At 43.0% G+C, this 25,158-nt stretch overlaps 1 protein-coding gene across 3 annotated transcripts in view; it reads left to right on the top strand.

Moving 5' to 3' along the window:
* MSRA (methionine sulfoxide reductase A) overlaps window positions 1–25,158 on the top strand; it is a 379,756-nt gene that overhangs the window by 157,343 nt on the left and 197,255 nt on the right. For all 3 annotated transcript variants that reach the window (XM_055577724.1, XM_055577723.1, XM_055577725.1), the window contains exon 2: window positions 6,486–6,554. In XM_055577724.1, the coding sequence (XP_055433699.1) occupies window positions 6,486–6,554 (69 nt within the window). The remainder of the gene's footprint in view (window positions 1–6,485; window positions 6,555–25,158) is intronic.

Here is a 25,158-nt window from a genome sequence, read left to right as displayed (position 1 = left end):
GTGCCTGGCACGTAAGCTGTGTTCAGTCATTGTTTTCTGAACTGTAATTTTATTTGGACAGAATATAGATCCCTGTGCCTTGACTTGGTGGAGCAGATATGTCCCCCGAGTCCCTCCATCAGCCTTCCCTCCTGCGGCCCCTGCACGCCTGCCTTCCTGGGTCCATAAGCCCCAGAGCCCTGTGCGTCAGAGGGGGTGTAATAGGGCAGCCATGCTTCTGGGCTGGGTTGGTCCTGAGTCCCTGAGCATCACCAGTGGCACTCAGCATGCAGGGGCCGTGGGCTCAGGGACAGGCAAGAGTTCAAGGTACTCTGGAAGCCTGGAAAGAAAAGGATCCTTATGTGATCAAGCAGTAAGCCATCCACTCATCGGTTATTTTCATTTAAGAGAGTTTCTCTCATTTCTCTTGCTCTTTCTCCTCCTCGAAGAAAACGGAGGAACAGGGTTCAAAGGAAAATGTTTAGATTTGTAGAACTTGAAAATCTAGGTAAGATCTAGATTTCTTCTATCTTACTGTTCCCCCGCTTAAATGTCTATATTATTACTATTTTCTGATGTCATGACAAAAAAAAAACAAAACTACTTATGATCATACTTTTTAAATTGCTATGTAATATTCCATCTGAGGACTGTGTCACAGTTTACTTCATTGTCTCCCTTTTGGTGGGCCAAGTAATGGTTTTTCATTCTTATAATCAATTCTGCTGTAATTTGTGTTGTTCAGTTGTTCAGTCGTGTCTGACTCTTTGAGACCCCAGGGATTGTACCCCACAGGGCTCCTCTGTCCATGGGATTCTCTAGGCAAGAATACTGGAGTGGGTTGCCATTCCCTTCTCCAGGGGATCTTCCCGACCCAGAGGTCGGACCCGTGTCTCCTGCATTGGCAGGTGAGTTCTTTCTCTCTGAGTCACCAGAGAAGCCCTTGTTTGGAAACCTTTGCCTCAGTTCTGATGATTCCCTAAGGTAGAAATAATTCACTTGTGAGCTTCATCACGGCTCAAATGACTAAGAGTAGCAAAGGACACAACTTGGTGGCTGAACAGCAACAGCAACAACGCAGGACGTGTGTAAGTTGGGTGTGATGTGTGGGGTGAATAACGTGACAGCGTGGGGGGCTGACACCTCTGGGTGGTCTGCAGCCCTGAGGCTTTAGTCCAGTCCAGGGATGGTTCTGGGCCCAGCAGTGGGCCCGGACTCCCAGGACAGTGGCAGCAGTTACAAGACTCTTCAATTAGCTGGTGTCGCCAAGACGACCTGCCTGGACAGGCTTGACCCTTTAGGAGAACATGGGGGCCCACTCTCCAGCCCCCCACGAAATACTTTGCCATTTACTTTATAAATCCATGCCCTCCCCACCCAGACGATAGAAATTTTAGCTCTCAACTTGAGCGCAGGACATGGCACTAATCGCCAGGTAGTTTGTGTCTGTATTTGCATTGTTGCAAGTACATGATTGAAGAGTTTTACTGTGTTTTTGTCAAGGAAGAAGACAGTCATAAAGTCTGAAGTGCATTAGACATTCATAAAACAAAACAAGAAGCAGCGTCAGTATCATCTTCTAAGGCTTTTGAACGTGTTCCTCCGAGCCCCGCACCAAATCCCCTTCAGAATCTCTCCGAGAGTTGACTTTGACCCAGTCTTGCTCTAATTAACCTCCCTGCTCCTCAAGCACTGGGCTTTCAAGATAAATGGAAATCTATTCCTCGTCCTCACACGCCCTTGACTGAGGACACGTCACGGCCGTCAGCCCAGGTCGTCCCCCTGGAGTGCGGCGCTTTGGAACATGCGCCCACAGCGCCCAGCCAGCCAGATGGGAGGCACCCGCCTGCTGGGCCGGGCAGCAGATGTCCTTGTCAGACGGACAGACCCCTCCTGTCTCCTGCTCTGCTGGTGATCAATACTCTCAGTGCTCAGTCAATGCGAGATGGCTCTGTTTAGTCAGTTTGATTGTTTCTGTGGTGAAATGTGCTACCACTTTTGAAAAAAAAATTATAAATGCTTTTTTAAAAATATTTTTAATTATAAATGCTCCTCACCATCCAATCTCATCTGACCTTTAGAATATGTTTCAGCGGTCTCAGGTTCTTTGGCCCCCGAGTACTTGCCTCAGCAGAGTGTCAATGGGAAGCTGCCCTTGGTCTGCAGGACTAGAACTGCCCTTGCTTGGTTTTTAACACCTCCCCTGTTCTCTCCTCCTGGAATGGAAAGTAGCACACAGTATCTATTCTCTTATCCATAAAGCCGTATAGAGTCTGGAGGCTTTCAAAGAGTCTTTTTAAAAAATTGCAATGGGTGATGTAGAAATGAGAAGGAAAAATGGCTTCTTTCTTTGTACCATCTTTATGGTTTATTCACTGAGACCAGGAATAGCAGAATGATTTCATCACACATGCCTTTCCTGAGGAATAAGAGACTCTGGGGGGTGCTAAGTCCAGACAAGATTTTGTGGTCATAGTTGGGGAATTGTGAAAGTGTGTTGGGATTGATTAATGATGTCTGCCATGGACGTGAATGTGGAGGAGAGGTACATGTGTGCCGTGTATTTGCCAGTCCTGACTCAGATCTTGTGTAAAGCAAAGTCCACATGTCAATGCTGATGCTAGCCTAACAGTTGTGTGTATTGTGTGCCAGGCACTCTTCTCAGTGCTTTACATATATTAACTCATTTGATTCTCAGAGCCACCCATGAGGTAGGTACGGATGAGGAAATGGAAGCACAGAGAGGCTGCGTTGCTGAACCAAGGTCATACAACTAGACAGTGGGAGAGCTGAGATTCAGGGTCAGACAGTTTTATCGCAGAGTCCAGGTCCTTAGCCCTAGATTCTGCACTCTTTATCCTTGGCTAATGCTGTGTCTTTGCTCTCCAGGGAATGATGTAAGGCTCAGCTGTGGTTCAGAAAAAGATGCAAGATCAAGTTTAGAGCCTTGTTATCTTTGGGCCTCAGGCTGTAGAATGAAAGATAAGACAGAGTCCCAGAGAGCCTGGGCAGTGAGGAGGGAGTTGCTCATGAACTTCCTCCTTCCTCTCTGGGTAGCATGTCCAGTCTTTCCACTTCTGCCTTCTCAAATGGGAGAAGGTGGTTTGGAAGGGAAGAGGAATGGTGTTTAGGGACTGGAACAGAGGCGTTCCTTGGTCTCCAAGCCATCCGACTAGGGAGACTTTCTGAGTGGCCTTTTTCAATGATCATTTATGTATAAGGGACACATGTGTGTGTGTGTAGAGATACATCAGTGTATCAATTAATAATCTTTCATAATGGCTAAAGAGGGACTTTTTAGTACCTTAGTAGTTTGTTTCCCTTCATTAATTTAGCAGCTATTCATTAAACACGTACGTTGGGTCTTACAATGTGCGGAGGCTGTGGGAACCATGAACCCATATGAGCCCTGCGTTCTCTGAGCTTGTAGTCTGCTTGCTGAAATAACGACTGAGTGTAAGGCGCAGCTCTGACTGTAGTCGAGGGAATGAGGGGCGGAGGGGCCAGACCACATGGGTTTTTGAAGCTGCATTAAAAAGTTCTGATTTCTGCCTATGAGCAGTGGGAAGCTATGGAAAGTGGGCGAGAGGACCAGGGACTTGGTGTTATATAATCAGTTAAAAGGTAATTGTGGTGATACCGGGAAGAATGAATTGGAGAGGGGATATGGAAGAGCTGGAGGTGCTTGTAGGGGTCCAGGGCAAAGAGGCCACAAGAGTTGGGACGAGGGTGGTTTGGGTGGTGAAGGGAAGAAGTGAAAGGATTCTAAAGCTATCTGAAAGGCAAAATTAACCAGATTTGGTGATGGATTAGGTATGCGTAGCAAGGGAGAGAGAATGGGCAAGGATGCCCCAAAAGTAGGAGTATGTGGTCCTATTCCCAGGGGTAGGGATGCTGGAAGAGGGTCAGGTTTGGTGAGGAAGGTCATCCTGCATTGGAAGTGCTTTGGAGCTGTCCCCGAGGAGATGTCAAATAAGCCACAGTGTTTATGGAAGCCATGTAGTGTTTTGGCTGGCTATACATATGTCCTGATGGACGGTCCTGGTACACTAAGTGCTACAGAAAAAATTTCAGAAATCTACAGCTTCGTTGACTTCGAAAAATTCAAACATATTTTCATCTGGGAAGTAAGAATCTAACACTGACAAAGACAACTGATAGTGATAAATATCTTGCATAATATCCATAGTTATTTTTGGTTTTGCATATTTCTCTGCCAGTCTTTTCCACAAGCATTCATATTTTTGTTAGCTGTCATTATAGTCTGCATTCAGTATGTAATAGCATTGTTTTCACTTACTATTATCCCAAATATTTTTTCACATTTCTATTTCTCTCTCAAATACTGTGTTTAAAATGTTACATGATATTCCATGCTTGTGATAAATTATGAATGATAATTTTCTAAGCTGTTTCTCTGTTTTTGGATATTTAGTTGATATAAAGATTTATTACCAGTAGTACGTGAGTAAATATTATGTCTACCACTTTTTTTTTTCTCTTGCATTTTTCTTTAAATTCTCATGAGTGAGCTTAGTGGGTTAGCTTTTGAATGGGATTATAGCTCTTTGATATATGTTTTAATACCTCTGACAGGGGCTCTGGGGTCCTAACTATAGAATAGAGCTGTGATTTCCTCGCAGAGCCTTACCACCTTCCTTTGGATTCAGTAACCAATGGTCCTACCATTGTCTGAGCGCTGTCCAAGGTACCACGGCCACCTGTGACCTTACCTCCTGCATCTGCTGGAGGGGCCAGTTAGTGCCTTGAGACTGTAAGGCTCGTGAGCCAGGTTCGGCCTGGTTCCTCCCCTTCACCCAGTTCTTCTGTTCCTCAAATAGTACCACCATTGCTTAGGAACCTGTGGAGGCCCCTGAAATGATGGAATAGAGGAAGGAATCGACTAACCTAGACTGAGCCTCATCAGCCTCCAGGTTCTAAAAGATGCTGCGGTGCTACGGAGGCTGCCTAGGGGTCTTGTGGGTTTGGATGAGAGTCTCAAGACCTTTTATGATCAGGTGCCTGCCTACCAATCTATCCTTAAGTGCCGCTGCTTCTCAACACATCACCTTTACTTGCCTGGACTAGTCTCTCCTCTGGCCCAGGACAATGTCTTGGCTGTATCGACTCCTGGCTCTCACTCGAGTTGCTCCCTCACCCTCTGCTTTTCTAAGTCCCACTCCTCCTTTTAGACTCGACACTAACTGTAATTTCCCCCGGTTCCTGGCTCCACCTTGCAGCTGACTGTCCCTCTGCTCCTGACTCTTCCAGTACCTTTAGTCCCCACTCCAGGACTTAGCACATCATTGTAAGCTTGCTTTTGAAATTTTACCTCTTGAAGATAATTGTACACTCCTCATAAGGGCAAGAATCATGTCAGTCTCCACCCAACCCTGCCAAAGCCCTCAGTACCTAGCTTTAGTGCTGAGCCCTGTGCCAGAGCTCAGTAAATCTAATGTGACCCATTAGATCAAAATATCCATGCACCATGATGCAGTGTCAGAGTGTTTTAGATGTAAATGCATATTCCCAAATTGCTAAGGATCAAGTTAGGCTACTCGTAGATGGGCCATACTCAGATCTTCTCTTATCTGGTTTTGGTTTGGGAGCTATGAGAATAAGTTAAGGCTGGAAAACCATAAGCCGGTCACTTTTAATTTCTAAGTCCTTGATATGCACTCAGGTGGAAGGATGACTGGCGGACGTGATGAGGCTGGATGAAGGGTAGTAGGAAGCAGTGAAATGAAGGTCTGTCTGGTCTTTAAGACGGCAAGTGTCATTGGCCCCTGAAATGGTGCTTGACTTGTGAAACGATGCTGTCTGCAGGGTTACCCTGTTGTCTTTTTATTATCATTATTTTAATACTTATGCATTTATTTGGTTGCGCTGGGTTTTAGCTGCAGCATATCTTTGTTGTGTCATGCGGGATCTTTTGTTGTGGTGCGCAGACTCTCTAGTTTTGGCACACAGGCTGCAGCTCCTCAGCATGTGGGATCCTAGTTCTGCAACCAGGGTCCTCACCTGCATCCCCTGCTTGGCAAGGCACATTCTTAACCACTGGACCACTAAGGAAGTCCCTACCCTGTAGTCTTTACAGCTTACTTCTGATCATCAGCAGTCCTCAGGGAAAGCCACCACAGTTCACCCCGGAGCCCCACGCTCCCTTTGTTCTCCAGGGCATGTCCTGGCACAGAGGGATCCTCTGGCCGGGAGTCAGGAGCTTCCAGGCCGGCTGGCTTTGCCACCCCCAGCTGCACAGCTCTGCACATAGTCGGGCCTGGGAGTGCTCACTGGTGAAATGCCATGCCCGAATGAGGCCATCTCTGGGCTTTTTTGTAACTGAGATTAAAAAATAATAATAATTGAAACTCTCTTAAGAGGGTGAACTTTAGTGCTGTTTCTAACTAAAAATGAGAAATAGGCTCTCTGACACATTTAATGACATGTGTTAGTATGTGTGTAGAACTTTACACTTAACTTGATTTTCTTTCTTTCTTTTTTTCTAGCCAAACATCATGTCAATGGCAACAGAACAGTTGAACCTTTCCCAGAGGGAACACAGATGGCTGTATTTGGTAAGATATCAATTCTGAAAGAAAACCCAAATTGTGTGCAAAGACTCGTGCCAAATTTCTGAGTTTTAGCAAGTGTCCTCAGGGCTTCAAAATCTGGGCTCTTCTAGATATTTACAAGTTGTTGCAGCCAAAAAATTATCGAGTTCTTAGTATTTCTGGGATCAGAAAAGCTTATTCTATAGAATTTAGTATGCTTTCCTTCCTCACTTTGCAAGTCAAATATCAAACTGTATATTTACTATTCTTATGTCCACACTCTGAATTAACCTGATAATTTAGGAGATGAGTTTTTCTTCCCTAGGAAAGATTTTTTCCATATACACATATACATATATATGTGCATGCTCAGTCTCTTCAGTTGTGTCCAACTCTTTGCGACCCCATGGACTGTAGCCTGCCAGGCTCTTCTGTCCATGGGATTCTCCAGGCAAGAATACTGGAGTGGGTTGCCATTCCCTTCTCCAGGGGGTCTTCCTGAACCTAGGTCCTCTACATTGCAAACAGATTCTTTACTGTCTGAGCCACCGGGGAAGCCTATATGTATATATACATATACTATACATACATATGTATATGTATAAAAGCTGGGGTTCAAATAGCTTTGAGATATTATTCCACAGAGATCAATCTAATTGAACAGTCTCTTTCTCCTCCATTATGAACTGAGCATATTCCTATTTTTTGTTTGTTTGTTTCTCTGGTTCCTTCCCCTTAGCCTTTAGACACATTCTCTGATCTCTTTCATCCTAAAGCCCTCAATTCCCCTGACTTCACACCCCCTCCAGCTTCCATCTCCCCTCTGGTCCTGATGGAAGTCTCCTGCAAGGGCTTTTGATGTAAAATTGCTTTAAGCACTGAAGTGTCTTTGAGCCAGAAATTAGCCTTCTGACAACAGTGTCTCTAATTAGCATATTGAGGATAAAATGTTTCCCTAATCCCAGAATTAGTCATCACTGATGATTAACCCTGGAGAGTTATGAAACAGGGACCCACTTCTGCCCAGGTGTTTGTAAATCTTGCTCTGTGTGGGCTGTCACATTTTAAAATATACTGGTCAGTAATTAGAAGTTCTAATGCCCAGAAATTTAAATGGAGTATCTGGTTTTTGTAGAAAAAAGCATTTGTTGTTGTTCAGTCACTAAGTTGTGTCTGACTCGTTTCAACCACGTGGACTGGAGCACGCCAGGCTTCCCTGTCCTTCACTATCTCCTGGAGTTTGCTCAAATTCACGTCTACTGAGTCAGTGATGCTGTCTAACCATTTCATCCTCTGTCGCCCCCTTCTCCTTTTGCCTTCAGTCTTCCCAGAAGAAGGGAAAGAGTCAGCTCCAGTGAGTTGGCTATTTGTGTCGGGTGACCAAAATATTGGAGGTTTAACTTCAGCATCAGTCCTTCCTATGAATATTCAGGGTTGATTTTCTTTAGGATTGACTGATTTGATCTCCTTGCATTAATTATTACTATAAGATGTGTGCTCATTATTTGATTTGTTAAGTTTCCTCTGAGAAATTACGTTCAATGATGGCATTTTTACTCAAGTCATAGGCCAAGCTGAGTGTCTGTTACCAGGGCACGACAAGAGTCATATAATTGTTCAAAGGGTTCTTTCGGTGTCTTTTAGCTTTGTGAACCCCCAGAAACTAGGTTAGAAACGAGGTTCCATGTCATACTGGGAAATGTGAAATGAGACTGACTGGTCATAGATTTCCTCCTGTCCTGATATTTTAGGAAAGACTGTTTCCCAAAGGACTAATAATGTTGTTGGCCACATAATTGAAAATATCAGTGCATAAAGCTCTGTAGCGAGATTATTATTACTATAAGTTTGTGAAAGGTTTGCTTTAGAGTGACTTCCCTAAAAATCCTAACCCAAGGCCTTCATTGTTTGACTGGGCAAACAGCTCCCCCTCTCCCAGCCTCGGTTTTCTCAGCCGTGGAATGGGGAGGCTGATGGGGTGCTCTGAGACTCTCCCCTTGGCTTCTGCATCTTCCGTACTCCAGGCTGTAGGCTCATCTGGCTGCAGGCTGCCCTGGGAAGCCCACTGTGAATGACCAAGGGGTGTGCTTTTAAAAGAAACAAATTGTGTACCTAACCTCTACCAGCGCAGAATTATACAGATCGTAAACCAGAATAACATCCCCTGACATCTGAGGACTTTTGCTTTATTAGAACTGCAGTTTGCCTCTTCCAGGTGCTTAAATGAAGGCCCCTGCTTTGGTTAACTGCACGCAAACATTTGATATTTGTGCTTTCAGAACCATCTTCTCTTGATATAGCTTGTCCACCTGGCCTGCGCTGGGGAGTGGATGGGTTTTGGGGTGGGGTTCCATCATTCAAGTTGTTTATAGTTGTACTGAAAAAGTAAGACTAACTGCAGCTTCTTGACACGTCTTGGGCATTTAGTCCTCACAGTACCTTGTAAAGCTGGTTGGAGTACAAAATCCCCTTCTCAGAGAGCTCATATGATTTATCACAAGTCCCTCAGCCAGAGAGATGATGGAGCTCGAATGTGAGCCTAGGTCTAACTGACCGGAAGTCCACACTCTTTTCCCCATGTCCCCGGACACTTGGCTCTGGTTACAGGAGTCCTGGGAGAGTCTGGTAGAGTCAGAATTGCCTTTCGGCTAGATCATCCATGCACAAAAGCATGATTTCCAGCCAAGTCAATTTAGCAAATTGATTTGTGAATTTCTATGCATTTCCAGAGTGCTCTGAAGGACTCTTGAGACACAGCTTTTGCCGGGAAAACACTGCTTGGAGTGACATCTCCTACTATTTATCATTTCCCCCCATCTGATCTTAGTAGCAAGCATTAACGTGCAGGAGAATGTCTTACATCAACTTGCCTGCGAGGTCACCAAAGCAACAGTGGCACTGTGTACTCGTCCAGACTCATTCTTTAGCCTGGGAAGGCTTTAGTATTTTATGCCAACAGAGTATCAGCTATTCCTGTTTCATTATCTGTCAGTTAATCATTTGAATGTACCTTACAGAATGCTGTCTAAATAGAAACTTTTAAATTTAATCCACTCTGAAAGTGCACTCCCATTAGCATTTAGCTTAGGATGGGTGATGTAAGGAAGGGTACAGTGAGGGTCAAGGGCAGGTTTCACTCTACGAAATGTATGAATGTGTTGTTATGTCAAGTGGCCAGATAATGTATGGACAGTTCCTTAAAAGCTGTTTTTGGCATGCAATCTTCAAAGATTATTTTTAAGACAAGACGTTCATTTTTTTCAGGCTCTCTTTTGTGGCCCAGTTAGTTTTACCCTTGTCTTGTTTTTCTGTGATCACTGTTCTTTAACTTTTCATGGCTCTTTTCTTCCCTCCTCACTTTAGGACAATGATAATGAAGGTAATAGGCCTGCTCTCCCGGTGGGCTTCTCCTCGTCTGTGCGTGTTGCTCTCTTTCAAGTCAGTGGGAGCCCCTTTTTCACAGGCCGGGGAAGTGGACCCGAACATTTTGCAATTACCGAGTGTCTTTGTTCCTGGCGGCTGAGTGCCCAATGGCAGCCAGCCCTTTGATCACACCACAGCCCTGTGAAGTGGGCATCACTGGGAGCTTTTAGAGACGGAAAAACTGAGGCACCCAAAGATGAAAGAGAGCCGGTCAAGTAAAGGGAGTGCTTCCTCTGGCACAAGGACATCCACGTGACAGTTGCCCACACGCTGTGCCTGACTTTGAAGGGTCCTCTCCAGCTCTCCGTATCTTAATGAAAGTGAACAGAGGACCCCTCCACCCAGGCAAAGAGCACGAGCCCCTGCCTCTGTAGTGGTCATTCTCAAGTATGGAACAGCTATTCAGTTTACTAAAGGTACTCCATTGTCAGGAAGAGTTATCATTTCCAAATAAGATAGGAATTTGTTCATTGAGAAGAGTGCAGAGAAATCAGGGGTGTGTGGGGCGCCAGCCTTAATATGTGAAGAGTTTTAGTGCAATCTGAAAAAGTGAGATACAGAGTTTTAAAACTTTTGAGTTCAATACTTGATCATAACACTTATTATCCAAACTCAGATACTTTTAGGAGTGAAAAGGGTGCTGTTAAAAAATGTTATATATTTTAAAATTTTTATTGGAATGGAGTTGCTTTATAATATTGTGTTACTTTCTGCTGCACAGCAAAGTGAATCAGCCACATGTACACATATATCCCCTCTTTTTTGGATTTCCTTCCCATTTAGGTCACCATGAAGCATTGGGTAGAGTTCCCTGTGCTATACACACATACACGTACACACACAAAAGAATCCTAATGAGAGTGTGTATTATAAGCTATTGTGCCAAGAATAATAAACACATTGAGTAAAGCTGCATTGAAAAATAATGAACTTAGAGATATAAAAGGAAATAAAAATTCCAACGCAGTAGCCTTCCCTTTAGTACCACATAGAGTCAATACCAGTAGTTACACTAACTTCCAAGATTTTACTCAGTATACCTGGCTGTTGTTATATTCTTTCTAAATGCCTTGAAATGAATAGTTAGTTCATATTTATACCTGGCTGTTGTTATATTCTTTTGAATGACCTGAAATGAACAGTTAATTCATATTTATACCTGGCTTATAGCACTTAAGTAAGAGATGGGGAATTATCCGATTATACCTTTGCAATTCTAATATTGTACTAGTACCGTCCAATGGGGCTTCCCTGGTGGCTCAGTGGATAAAGAATCCGTCGGCAATGCAGGAGATACAGGAGATGCAGGTTTGAACCCTGGGTCAGGAAGATCTCCTGGAGGAGGACATGGCAACCCACTCCAGTATTCTTGCTTAGAGAATCCCATGGACAGAGGAGCCTGGTGGGCTACAGTCCATGGTGTTGCACAGAGTCGTACACAACTGAGCAACTAACACACTCTGTCCAGTGATGTAGGGTGATGAACTCTTCATCGGTAGAGGTATTCAAATGGGAAATCAATTCTACCTAGTTGGGAAGTGGAAGTAAATAACTTTTAAGAGGTTTTCTTCTCAATTAATGAGAATTGTCTTTGTTTCAGAGTGTTAAACCATTTTGAAAAAAATTACTTCTAACTGTAAATTCTTCGGTGCTGTCATTTAGAAACCCCCATCTAGGCAGTTTGGTGAGAGGAAAAAATTCTGCAGTGAGAGGCTGCAGTGGTCGGGAAATGATAGATGACAAACAACAACAGCAGAAGTAGCTCAGGGAATTCTTAAGGTTATTCTGGGTTTTAGGCTCCCCCCAGCCTGGCAGATCAATATTCAGAAAACTAAGATCATGGCATCTGGTCCCATCACTTCATGGCAAATAGATGGGGAAGCAGTGGAAACAGTGACAGACTTTATTTTGGGGGGCTCAATATCACTGCAGATGGTGACTGCAGCCATGAAATTAGAAGATACTTGCTTGTTGGAAGAAAAGATATGACCAACCTAGACAGCATATTAAAAAGCAGAGACATTACTTTGCCAACAAAGGCCTGTCTAGCCAAAGCTATGGTTTTTCCAGTGGTCATGTATGGATGTGAGAGTTGGACTATAAAGAAAGCTGAGCACCGAAGAATTGATGCTTTTGAACTGTGGTGTTGGAGGAGACTCTTGAGAGTCCGTTGGACTGCAAGGAGATCCAAGCAGTCCATCCTAAAGGAAATCAATCCTGAATATTCATTGGAAGGACTGATGCTGAAGCTGAAACTCCAATACTTTGGTCACCTGGTGTGAAGAATTGACTCATTTGAAAAGACCCTGATGCTGGGAAAGATTGAAGGTGGGAGGAGAAGGGGATGACAGAGGATTAGATGGTTGGATGGCATCAGCAAACTCGGTGGACATGAGTTTGAGTAAGCTCCGGGAGTTGGTGACGGACAGGGAAGCCTGGCATGCTTCAGTCCATGGGGTCACAAAGAGTTGGATACGACTGAGCGACTGAACTGAACTGATCCTGACAGAGATAGCTCTGGAAACTCAAACTACTACAAAACCTGTTCTCTGTGTCATAGTCTTTTGGGCTCTTCAAACAAGAGGAAGCAAAAGACAACCCAAGACATCATGAGAATGTACTGTGATCTTGTTACACTTCTCTGTTTCTAGCCACAGAGCCAAGAATTTGCTAAACTCTTTCCCAACTAGCTGTGTGGGAGGACTGATCCCAGAGCAGGGGCCAGTGGCTGTCAGAGGCCCATAGACCTGCCCCACCCCAGGGGACACACCTTCTGTAGGAGAAGGGCTCATTGTCTGTAAAATGAACCAATCATAAGATATCTGCACCCCCCTCCCCGCCCCGACTTGAATCAGAGGTGATTTTTGAAACAGCCACAGTTATTTTGTCTCCTGGCCAAGAACACAGCATTGAAAGCAGCAGGCAATATGTCAGACTTCAAAGGAAAAATATATTGGTGTCTCGTTGGCCAGGATCCAACATTATGTTGGTAAATAATCAAATCCCGGTGTGGCATATTTCTCCCTGAACCTTGACTGAAAACTATGGAAGACTATTCTGTGAGCTGCGGAGCAGCAGTCACTCATTCCAAGGAAAAGGCCAGAAAGAATGACTTTGAAATGTGTTTATAATTAACCAAACAATCTAAATTCACAAGATGGTTAGAACAGCAGGCTGCTCACTGGTGCGAACTTCTGAAGTGAGGAGGCACTTGGGGAAGCCAAAATAGGCCTTCCCCAGGGTAATCTGAGACACCTTTAAGGGACATGTAGCTGGTCATGTGGAGACATGCTTTAAGACACATTTTATTTTATGTGTCTTTTGCATGTATGTAATGATCTCAGCTTTCATTTCCTTTTTGAGTGTGGAAAGGTCTAATAACAGGGACAAGGCGGGGAGAGACTTTTCAAAGTGCCATGTTGAAAATTCCTTTTGTTGTGTGTGGCACTGCCCAGGATTGTCCTGGCCCTGGTCCTGGTCCAGAAGGCACAGGCGTGGTGTCGGAGACGCCCGTCCTGGGGTGGGGAGGGTGAGAGCATGGCAGCTGGAGGTGGGTGGGGATTTCTGTGTCTGGAGAAAGCAACTGCACCCTTGGTAGGAAGCAGTGGGTCAAATAGTGTCTGATAAAGTAACCCTTGACTAGTCTGGAGATCACGTATCCCTCAACCCCAACCACGTGGAACACTTGTAAGAACCAGAAAGTAAGCACACCCTCCCACCAAAAGTTGCAGAGAAGTCCCTGAAGAACTCAGAATTCACAGACATCTTTGGAGTTAGGTGATGGGCTTCCCCAATAGCTCAGACGGTCAAGAATCCGCCTGCAATGCAGGAGACCCGGGTTCGATGCCTGGGTGGGGAAGATCCCCTGGAGCAGGGAATGGCAACCCATTCCAGTATTTGTGCCTGGAGAATCCCATGGACAGAGGAGCCTGGCAGGCTACAGTCCATGGGGTCACAAAGAGTCGGACACGACTGAGTGACTGAGCGTGAGCCCTGTTATTTCTTTCAGTGGAGTTTTAAAAAAATGTTTAATTTTTCATTCTTTATTATGAAAAATCTCAACCGTGTGTAAAAGTAGACTAATATAGTGAAGCCTCACTAACTCAGCTTCAGCAGTTGACACTCAGGGATAATGTGCTTCATCTCTGTTCCTACTCACTCTCTCTTCTCCATCCCAGGTTGTTTCACAGCAAATCTCAGGTATCATATCATTTCATCCAGGAATAGTTAGGCACATATCTCTTTCTAAGAGCAGATTTTAAGAAAACGTACCACAATGCCATTATCATACCTCAAAAAACAGTTCCATAATATCATCAAATATCCCATGAGTGCATATTTCTACTCTTGTCTCATAAATGTTTTTTCAAACCATCCCTTTGAATCAAGATCCAAATAGAGTCCATATACTGCAATTGATTTAGTCTCTTTTAGTCTATAAATTCACCCTTCTATCTATTTTTCCTTATAATTTATTTGTTTAAAAAACTAGATCATTTATTCTGGTACTGTCTCCTTCAGCCTGGATTGCGTGAACATGCTTGTAAAGCCTCTGTATTTTCTGCAAATCGGAAATTAGAAGACTGATCAGAATCCATAGGTGGGGTGTGTAAGCATCCAGGAGGCATTGAATAACCGGTTCTCTCTCTTTTGGTGACGTCAGCAGCCCCTAATGATCATTGTCTTAATCTGTTATTTTACTAGAAGCTGCAAGATGGTGGTATTTAAATTCTTGCATTTCCCTTTATTTATGGCCTAGAATGCTAAAGCTGAAACTCCAGTACTTTGGCCACCTCATGCGAAGAGTTGACTCATTGGAAAAGACTCTGATGCTGGGAGGGATTGGGGGCAAGAGGAGAAGGGGACAACAGAGGATGAGATGGCTGGATGGCATCACTGACTCCATGGACATGAGTCTGAGTGAACTCTGGTAGTTGGTGATGGACAGGGAGGCCTGGCGTGCTGCGATTCATGGGGTCGCAAGGAGTTGGACACGACTGAGCAACTGATCTGATCTGATGGCCTAGAATATTTCTAAAAAAAGAAACTTCCCTTTGTCAACAATTTGATTACCTTGACCTCCAGTTGATTAGGAAAGCAACTTCATTTTTTTCCCTATGTTTACTGTTTTGCTCCATGTATCTGAATATGGATTAAATGTATATTCATGAGTCAGAAGCATGTTTAAGTATAGTTGCTTAAGTCAAAAGTGATTTAACAAGTGATGGAAACCTCTTTAATTGGGCTGAATGACCATTTTCACTTGGGCATTTAATCAACTTATTAAAACTTGTAACCATTTGGTCAAACATTTGAAAATATAATCACAGTAGACAGATTGCCTCAACAGATTTGGGTAAAACAAAGAAACAGGCGCACGGTCAGGTGGCAGAAGCAAAGCTGGATCTGAGGGGCCACCATCTTCTCTCCAGTTCTCGCCCCAGATCTTGTGACCAGATGCTCCTGGGCATGTCCCAGTCCTGAACTTCCACAGCCCAGGGTGTAAAATCAACTCCAGAGAGGGCATAAGGGCTCGGGGCTGGCTTGCTTCTAGAGGTGACATGCTTTCACAATATCAAAATGATGACAATGTATGAGGATCCAAGAAGTGACAAAGCCTTCCCAGGAATGCTGCCCACTGCAAAGACTAGCAGCTGGGCTCTCTCACCTGGAGCTCTTTTTCATGTTTTTGGCTTAATATTGTGACTGTGTTGGAGGTAACAGGAGACATATTTATCAGGGTGCGTTTTCTCTGCTTTCCAGTTTTTACAGACAGAGTAGGTAAAACCGTCTGTGGTTCTCACTGCCAAACATTTTGAGATTCAAGAAGGGAAGCTATTTACTGACTCATTTTTGGTCTCATTTTATTTTTATTATTTATTATTTAATATGTTTTTTGGTAAGTTCTCCCAAATTCTTCTTTTGGAATAATGCTGTGTATAACTAAAGTAAGTAAAAGTAAAGTAATTCCTATGAATGAAATTTCTTATGCCCAATGCAACAGTTTTTTTTTTTTTTTTTTTAAGGGCAAGGAAATATAGCACAGGGAGCTTAGCTAGTACTCTGTGATGACCTAGAAGGGTGGGACGGGAGGTGGGTGGGATGGGAGGTGGGTGGGAGGGAGGTCTAAGAGGGTGTGTGTATATATATATATATATATACACATATGTATATATGTATAGCTGATTCATGTTGTCATACAGCAGTAACTAACACAATATTATTAAACCATTATGTGTGTGTGTTAGTCGTTCAGTCATGTCCAACTCTTTGTGACCCTATGGATTGTAGCCTGCTAGGCTCCCCTGTCCATGGAATTCTCCAGGCAAGAATACTGGAGTGGGTAACCATTCCCTTCTTCAGGGGATCTTCCCGACCCAGGAATTGAACCCAGGTTTTCTGCATTGCGGGCAGATTCTTTACCATCTGAGCCACTGAAGGGCATCCAAGTATGGCTCTGGGCAGAACCTGGAGGGAACACAGTTCTTGAAATAAGGGAAACAAACTTGGTAAGCACCACACTGAACCAGCTTTTTCCCTGAGGGCACTTCCAAAAGTTCACAGTTGCTTATTTAAAAGAGTAAGAGCAAGCAGGCAAATAGAAAGTGCCTCCCTTACTAGGGTGAAGGGGCAGAGTCTAAGGGCGGCTAGAGTACCGGTAAGTCAGTGGGAAACATTCCATTAGGAAGGAGTAATAGAAAGAAACAAACAAAAGAGATTAGTAGTTAAAGGAAAAAAGTCAATAGAAGCAGACCAAGAGATGAGTCTGATGTTTAAATTAGCAGACTAGGACCTAAAATAGATATTATAAATACGTGAAGCAGTTTACAGGAAAAAGATGGACAGAGTAGGGTAATAGAGTAATATCAACAGAGAAATGTAAACTATAAAATAATGAAATAGAATTTCTAGGACTGAAAAACACAGCATCTGAAATTTAAAGAGCTATTACTGGATTATCTTAACAGGAGATTGGACTTTACATTAGAAGTGATCAGTAAACTTGAAGACAAGTCAATAGAAATTATCTACACAAAGGGACAGAGAGAAAAAATAATTTTAAAAAATGAAGAGAGCCTTGGTAATTATGAGACCATGTCAGTTGGTCTAATGTATGTGTAATTGGAGTGTCAGAAGGAGCCCAGAGAGAGATACTGGGGCAGAAATAACATATTTGAGGAAATAATAGCTATAAATTTGATGAAATATTATTGGGAGGTAGTCAAGATAAATGCCAAAACTGGAGAGTCAAACGCAAGGCTCAAATCAGGACCAAGGAATAAAGTTTTGCATGGGCATAAAGACTTAGTGATGGAACAGAAACAACAACAAATATTAATAAACATGGATGAATATACAGTGGGGAGGGTCTGCTTTTCTCAAAGGCCACCCGTTTCCCCATTTCACTCTCTGAACTCCTTCTAGAAGGCGTTGTTCCCCCTTTTCTTGTTCCATGGTGACAGTGTGTTGAGATGGACTCAGACCTGGGTTCAGATCCTAGCTCTCCTTCTCACCAGGAAATCATTGCAATCTGCATCCTGGAATCATCATTTATTAAATGAAAATAATGATAACTTTCTCACAGGGCAGGTCTCAATGGTATAGACTACGTGCATTTTATAGAGTCACAATGGCCATATCATCGTAGGCACTCAACAGGTAATAATTTCTTTCTTCTGCTAAACTTAATCCTCATTGTGGTTAGCTGGCATCACTACCCACCCAGTTAGCCAGGTTAAGGAAATTGTGCTTTATCTTAAGAGCAACAAGAACCATAGAGATGCTTTTCACCAACTGTCCTCCCAGCTGTACCATATCGTTCCTTCTTGATGAAGTGGAATGATCCAGGCTGACCTGAGCCTCCCTTTAATGTTTTTCTGTTTCTCAGGAAAGATAAGATGGTCCCATTGTACTTCGTGGTTGCAGATTATCTGGGCGGCCTTACAGGAAAATTCCTTCATCTGGAATTTCTTTTCCGCCTCCACGTGTCCTACATTTTCTCTTAGGATTCAGCTAGAACTGAAGGCCTTCTGCTGTGTTAATCAGCACCCACTGGCAAATGTCGTGTTCATTTGTTCACTGAAATTCCATCAATCTCTCACCCACTGTAGAAGGGAAAACAAATTTGCAAGTGCCTAGAGAAGGCACGGCCCATGAACAGACATATCTAGGAAATAGAAATACTAACGGATGCTTCCGAGGAAAACTGAATGCTATTTTTTTTTCTTAAGGCTTTCTTTTCTTTGCCCCAGGCAAGGTGTTGAACGTATTTGTCAGGCCCCAATAAAACGGACCGCTCACACTAACCTGGCTTGGTCTTCAGCCTTGTGTTCACCTTCACAGGAAGAGCGTGCTTCTCCTGAATCGAAGTGCTGCTGTCCATCCATCATCGATTTTCCTCTAGTCCAGCTAGCAACCACTTGCTTTCCAGCAGCTGGGAGGACCATGATGCTTCCAATGAGCTGGTTTGTGAAGCCTATAGGCTTTCCAGTGCTGACATGGCCAGGGTCATCCTGTCCAGGGCACCACTGCCTCATCAGCCCATTCCTGGGGAGTGGTTGTGGCTCCACTGTCCTTGAAGGGGCCCAGACACAGCGAGCACACTCTGAGGAAAGCACATGGTGAGCGGATTCAGAAATACGTGTAGTGAGGAACAGATGAAGATGCTGTAATCAGCTTACAAGAGGAGGTTCATGGAGTTACCAGAGCCTTCAGATGCCCAAAGGGTTGAAAAGTTGTCCTGAGGAAGAGGGACTAAATTTGTCCTGTATGACCTCACAGGAGAGGATCAGAGTGGAGGAGGGAGCACGCTAGGGTTTTGGCTCAGTGGAGAAAAGAGCTTCCTAAATGTCGTTAGATCTACAGGGGTGGACTGGACTGCTTCAAGGTTAATGGCAGTTCAACTGTTTGCCATGATGTTGAGGAATGTTTTAATAATATTAATAGCAGGGTCTTGGGACTTCCCTGGTGGTCCAGTGGTTAAGACTTCGCTTTCCAATGCAGGGGTTGCAGGTTCTATCCCTGGTTGGGGACCTAAGATCCCACATGTCCTGGGCCTAAAGAAAACACACAACATAAAACAGAAGCAGTATTGTAACAGATTCAATGAAGACTTTAAAAATAGTCTGCATTAAAAAAAAGTCTTAAAAAAAAAAATACCAGCAGGGCCTTTAAGCTACGTGAGAGATCGGGTCCCTTACAACTTTGGAATTCTCATTCTTGAATCCTCTTGGTGAATAAAGATCTACTGCTCTTCAGAGGCTATTCCCAGGGTAGAGGGTGAAACACAGCAACGTGTATAAAGACCTGGGAGCTGCATTCATCATGGAACAGCAGCACAATGTGTCTATATGGACATGTTTTAAATGTGGGAAGAGACTGCAAAGAATGCTTAATAAAATTAAAGTGGTATTAGGAATGACGTGGACAGAAGGTAATTAACTGTTACCAAACACTGATAATATCAAACAGATTCTGATTGCTGTATGGTTTCCTTCTAGCAGAAGGTGTGTTAAAATTGTATAGTTTTCAAGTAAAAGTTGTGATATGTAAAGCATCTTACTGAATTATTTAATATGATGTGTGTGTGTGTGTGTTCAGTCTCTCAGTTGAGTCCAACTCTTTGTGACTTCAAGGACTGTAGCCAGCCAGGCTCCTTTGTCCATGGGATTCTCTAGGCAAGAATACTGGAGCGGGTTGCCATGCCCTCCTCCAGGGGATTGAGAAGTTAACAGGCAGGAAGGCCAGGGGTCTCCAAAGGGAGGACATAGGCTGCAAGTGTCTCTTAAAATTCTGTGTTGCTATGATGACACCTGGTTCCACCTGAACTTAACCGTTCTCAAACCTTGAGCTAACCAATGCATTTTTCTTGCGGAAATTTTTTTTTAAGCTGTGTTAATGAAACTATGTATTTGCTTTGGAATTTGCCTTTCTTCAAAATGGTTCCGCCTAAGACTAACTTTTGGCTGATAATAGCTCAACAAACCAGTATTCATATCAATTGTTTTATGGCCGGGGGATGACACACCTCGTGCCTTCCTATCTCAAAAATGCGTATTGTGGGAGAGGGGCCTGGTGAAACTCCCTCAGCCTTGAGGTGTCTCTCTTATCTGATTAATAACTTTCTAACAGACATAAAATAGCTTTCTAAGACTAGCAGGGGGGCACTCTCTATCCCGCTTTTGATGTCTATGTCAGAAGTTTTCTCTGTCCCTTTTTATGCTTTAATAAAACTCTGCTATACGAAAGCTCATGAGTGATCAAGCCTGGTCCCTGGTCCCGAAGTTAAATCTTCTTTGGAGACCGTTCACCGTAAGCTATCAGGCTCTTCCCAATCCAAGGATTGAACCTGAGTCTCCTGTGGCTCCTGCATTGCAGGCAGATTCTTTTCTGCTGCACTATCTGGCAAGTCCCAAGATTCTTACATGTTACCTACTCATGATTTTAAAGAAGACAAAGAGCAAATTTGAAAGTGTCTGTGATGGAAATTGACTTGAAAGCAGTGGGTGGGGTGAGGGAGCAAAGCTGAGGTAGGAGGACAGTTGAAGAGGCAGCAGCTGATCGGGACTAGGATGGTGGGGGCAAAGGGGTGACAGTGTGAGGGGCTGGACCCCAGGAAACTGCTGAGGCTGAGACAAGTGAAAGGAAAGAATAGCAGAGACTCCCAGATTTCCTATGAAGGGTCTAGGAAAATGCCAGTAACATTAAAACAGAGACATAGAAACGATGCTGGCTTGCTTGGTCAATTAAGTATTAGATGTTTTGAATTCAGGATGTCAGGGGGCCTTCCAGGTGGAGATAACACAGGAGGGAGTTGGAAATGCATCTTTCTAAAGCTTTCTTAGCTGGGTGGTCAGGGGTTAGACCTATGAGTTCAGAGCCATTTCCAAATAGATGATATGTGGTTTGAACCGTATAGAAAAAGGCTGCTTTAAAGGCATAAAAAGGCAAGTGTAAACGTGGACCTTACAGCAAGTTAAAACAGGCAAAGTGACTTTGTGAGCTTGAGCTGTCAAACTGCAAAGGAGCTGAGGAAGAGGGGGAGCCTGTGATCTCAGGAGTGGGAAGGCTGTGTCTCTCTTGCTGTCCTGTCTGACTTTCTGAGATCCCGCTCATGGAGGTAGCTCTGGAAATGACTGGGAACATGGTTCTGTTCTGAGTAATATCTAACGGTAGGGCAAAGAGCTGGAAGAGAGGAAGCATTTGGATAAAATGTGAAAGAAGCATGGGTCACTACACATGTACTTTTTTTAAGACACATAATTTCTGTGTATTTACTGGGCGGCATCAGTCTTAGTTACGGCACGCAGGATCTTTCGCTGCGGTGCTTGGACTCTCTAGCTGTGGCCCTCAGGCTCAGCAGTTGCCATGCGCAGGCTTACTTGCTCCACGGCATGTGGGATCTTCCCAGACCAGGGATTGAACCCATGTCCCTGCATCGGCAGGTGGATTCGTTACCCCTGGACCATCAGGGAAGTCCCAAAGATAAAATATTCTTTAAAGAGTCATTTTTTTATACTCTGTAAATGACACCTCTTATGCTCCAGGTATCCAAGGTTCACCTGTCTCAACAGATTTCAAAAGAACACAATAAAGACCATGTTCTCTAAGTGCAAAGCAAAAAATGAAGAGACAGTGTAAGAAACAGGCCATATGTTTGAAAGCTAAATTTTATACCCTTAAGTAATCCTGCGTTAGAAGGAAATAACTTGGAAATTATAAAATATCTAGAAAAGAGTGATGAGGAAAGTACCACATATTTAAGTATGTGGGATGTATCTAAAGCTTTAAAGACGTTTATCAGAAAACAAGAACACTTGAAAATAAACAACCTAAGTATTCACACCAAGAAACTAGGGAAGGAACAGACTAAAAGTAAACTTTATAACAAGATAATTGTAAAGAAAGAGCAGATGTAGAAAACTAAAAGAAAGGGGAGGAATCACTGAAAGCCAAATTTTGTTCTGTGATGAAAATGTCTAAAAACAGAAATAGAAATAGGACCACTTGAATAAACTCATGGCAGTGAAGCAATTAAAGTTTTTCCTAATGCCTCCCCTCTCCTCTCCAAAGACACAAGGTCTAGGTGGTTCAGAAAGGTTTATTATAACTCCAAGGACCAAATAAATTTTTCTAATGCAGCGTTAAATAGGAGAAAAAAGAAAAAAATGTTAACAATCCATTTTATGAGGCCAGTATAACCTTGATTCTAATTGTGGACAAGGTCGTACAAGGAAATAAAATTATGACATATTTTCCTTACAAACATAAATGAAAACATTGAAGTAAAATATTCATAAAAGTATTTCTTTCATATTAAAATGCATTATGAGTAGGTAAGGTTTATTGAAGGATGGTTCAGAGAAACTTATAAATGTGATATATTACTTTGAGAGATTAAAAGGCTTGGAATCTCTATGATCATCTCAAAAGGATGCAAGCATTGTTAAAACTCAAAACTTATTCACGGCATAAAGCTCTTTACAACTCAGAATGGAAGGAAATGTTCCTAACCTGAAAAAGGATATTTGCCGAAAACCTGCAGCAAACCTCATCCTTATTGGAGCATTCTCACTAGCATTAGGATGAAACAAGGCTTTCTACTGTCACCCCCATTATTCGGCCTTGTGTGGAAGGTCCTAGCCAATGCAATAGGATGAGATAAAAGAAGGAAAAGAATGATTGGACAGGGAGATACAAAATTGTCATTTGTATGAAGTATTATATAGAAAATCAAAGAGAACATGGAGTAAAACCATTAGAACTAGGAAGAGAATTCTCTTAAGTTTTCTGAGTGTATGAAAAGCAAACTAAGATCAGCGGGTTTTATATATCCCAGCTCTAACCAATAAAAAGGTATAATAGAAAGTTTATAGCAGCAACACAAATCGTAAGATACACAGAACTGTATGTAATAAAAATATATAAGACCTTTATGGAGGAAACGATAAGATGGTATTGAAGGACATCCAAGAAGACCTGAATAAATGGACAGCTATATTATGTTCGTTGACAGAAAGAGTCAAGAATAGCAAAGAAAATTTTGAAGACGTGTGAGATAAGAAGACTTGCTCTACCAAATTATTATGCCTCATTAAAATTCAAGTGATTGCAAACCCTGATCTTTCCCTACAAACCTTCCCCACCCACACTGTTCTCCACTCAAACCAATAATCTTAGAATCATCCTTGCCTCTCTGTTTCTCTCAAACCCTGCTGTCAGGAAATCCTTTTGGTTCTACAAAATGTATCCCACCTCTGATCATGACATGTGGCTGCTCTCTGGTATAAACCACCATCATCTCTCACTTGGATCACAGCAGTGGTTTCCTCCCTGCTTCTCTGCTTGGTCCACTCCAGTCTGTTCTCAGCAGAGAACAGCCAGAGTGAACCTCGTAAAACACGAGTTATGTAATTTCCCTCTCCTGCTCAAAACTTAGCCATGGTTATCCATTTCATTCAGAGTAAAGTCCAAAGTCCTTACAGTGGCCCCCAGGACCCTGTGTGATGCAGCTTACTGCTCTGTATCTCACTGCTTCTGCCAACGCCGCGTGTCATCCTGGCGTCTTTCCTGCCACTTCAGACGTTGCAGGCATGTTCTTAGTGCCTTTGTGGTGATGCTTTTCTATTCCAAGAACATCCCATGGCCCAGAAAACTGAATGGGTGACCTCTTCACTGCATTCAAGTCTTTGTTGCAATTACTACCTCTTTGAGGTCCACCCCAAAACCTTATTTAACATTGCACCTTCCCCAGCACTCCTGATCCCTCTGACTCTGTTCTACTTTTCTTTTTTTTAAAAAAAAAAATAGCTCCTTACCTCTAACTTGCCATATCACATGCTTATTTATTATTTATAGTGTATATTATCTGTCTTTTGCCACTAGAGTATAAGCACTGTAAAAGTTAGGCTCTTTGTTTTATTCATTCATGTACTTCAAGTGCCTAGAGTACTTCTTGACACCTGGTGGGCAATGAATAAATATTTGTTGAATACATGAATGAAGACCAGTGTGTTATTGGTACAGAGTCAGTCGTGTCCGACTCTGTGCGACCCCATACACGGCAGCCCACCAGGCTCCTGTGTCCCTGGGATTCTCCAGGAAAGAATACTGGAGTGGGTTGCCATTTCCTTCTCCAATGCATGAAAGTGAAAAGTGAAAGTGAAGTTGCTCAGTCATGTCCGACCCTTAGTGACCCCATGGACTGCAGCCTACCAGGCTCCTCCTCCATGGGATTTTCCAGGCAAGAGTACTGGAGTGGGTTGCTCATGCCTTTTCCTAATAGACAAATGAATGGAGCATAATATATAGCCCAGAACAGGATCACTCAAAATGATATAGGATAGAGATGACATTAGAGATAAATGAGGAAATACTAGATTATTTAATAAATAATAATTTATTTTGGATACCTTGTTATCCATATAGAAGGATGCAGTTCCAAAAGCGAAGTTTATAGTGATGAGTGCCTACATTGAAGGAAAAGAAAGATCTCAAGTAAACAGCCTTACTTTACACCTTAAGGATTTAGAAAAAGAATACTCTAAGACCAAAGTTATTAGAAGGAAGGAAATAATAAAGATCAGAGCAGAAGTAAATGAAATCGAGAGTAGAAAGACAACAGAAGAAAATAATTGAAACAAAGAATTGGTTTCTTGAAGGAGAAAACAAAATTGACAAACCTTTAGCTAGACTAACCAAGAATAAAGGAGAGAGGGTTCAAATAAACAAAACTCTAAAAGAGGAGACATTACAACTGATACCATAGATAAGGAGAAAAGGGAACCCTAGGGCACTGTTGGTGGGAATATAAATTGGTACAGCCATTATGGAAAGCAGTGTGGAAGTTCCTCAGAAATTAGAACTAGAACTAGTCCCACTTCTGAGTTATATATCTGAGGAAAACGAAATCTCTGTCTTAAAGAGATATCTCTTCTCCCATGTTCATTTCAGCATTATCCATGGTAGCCAACAGATGGAGACAACCTAAGTGGCTACCAACAGATTAATGGATAAAACGGTGTGTTGCTGCTGCTGCTGCTGCTAAGTCGCTTCAGTCGTGTCCGACTCTGTGTGACCCCATAGACGGCAGCCCACCAGGCTCCCCGGTCCCTGGGATTCTCCAGGCGTGTTATTGATGTGTGTGTAAATATATACACACACATAATGGTATAATTGCTATAATATTAATGATAAAAACCATAAA

The sequence above is a fragment of the Bubalus kerabau genome, chromosome 4, assembly GCF_029407905.1.
Source record: "Bubalus kerabau isolate K-KA32 ecotype Philippines breed swamp buffalo chromosome 4, PCC_UOA_SB_1v2, whole genome shotgun sequence".
Lineage (NCBI taxonomy): Eukaryota > Metazoa > Chordata > Mammalia > Artiodactyla > Bovidae > Bubalus > Bubalus kerabau.
The sequence above is the reverse complement of the archived record's forward strand: the minus strand, read 5'-3'. Positions and strand labels throughout refer to the sequence as shown.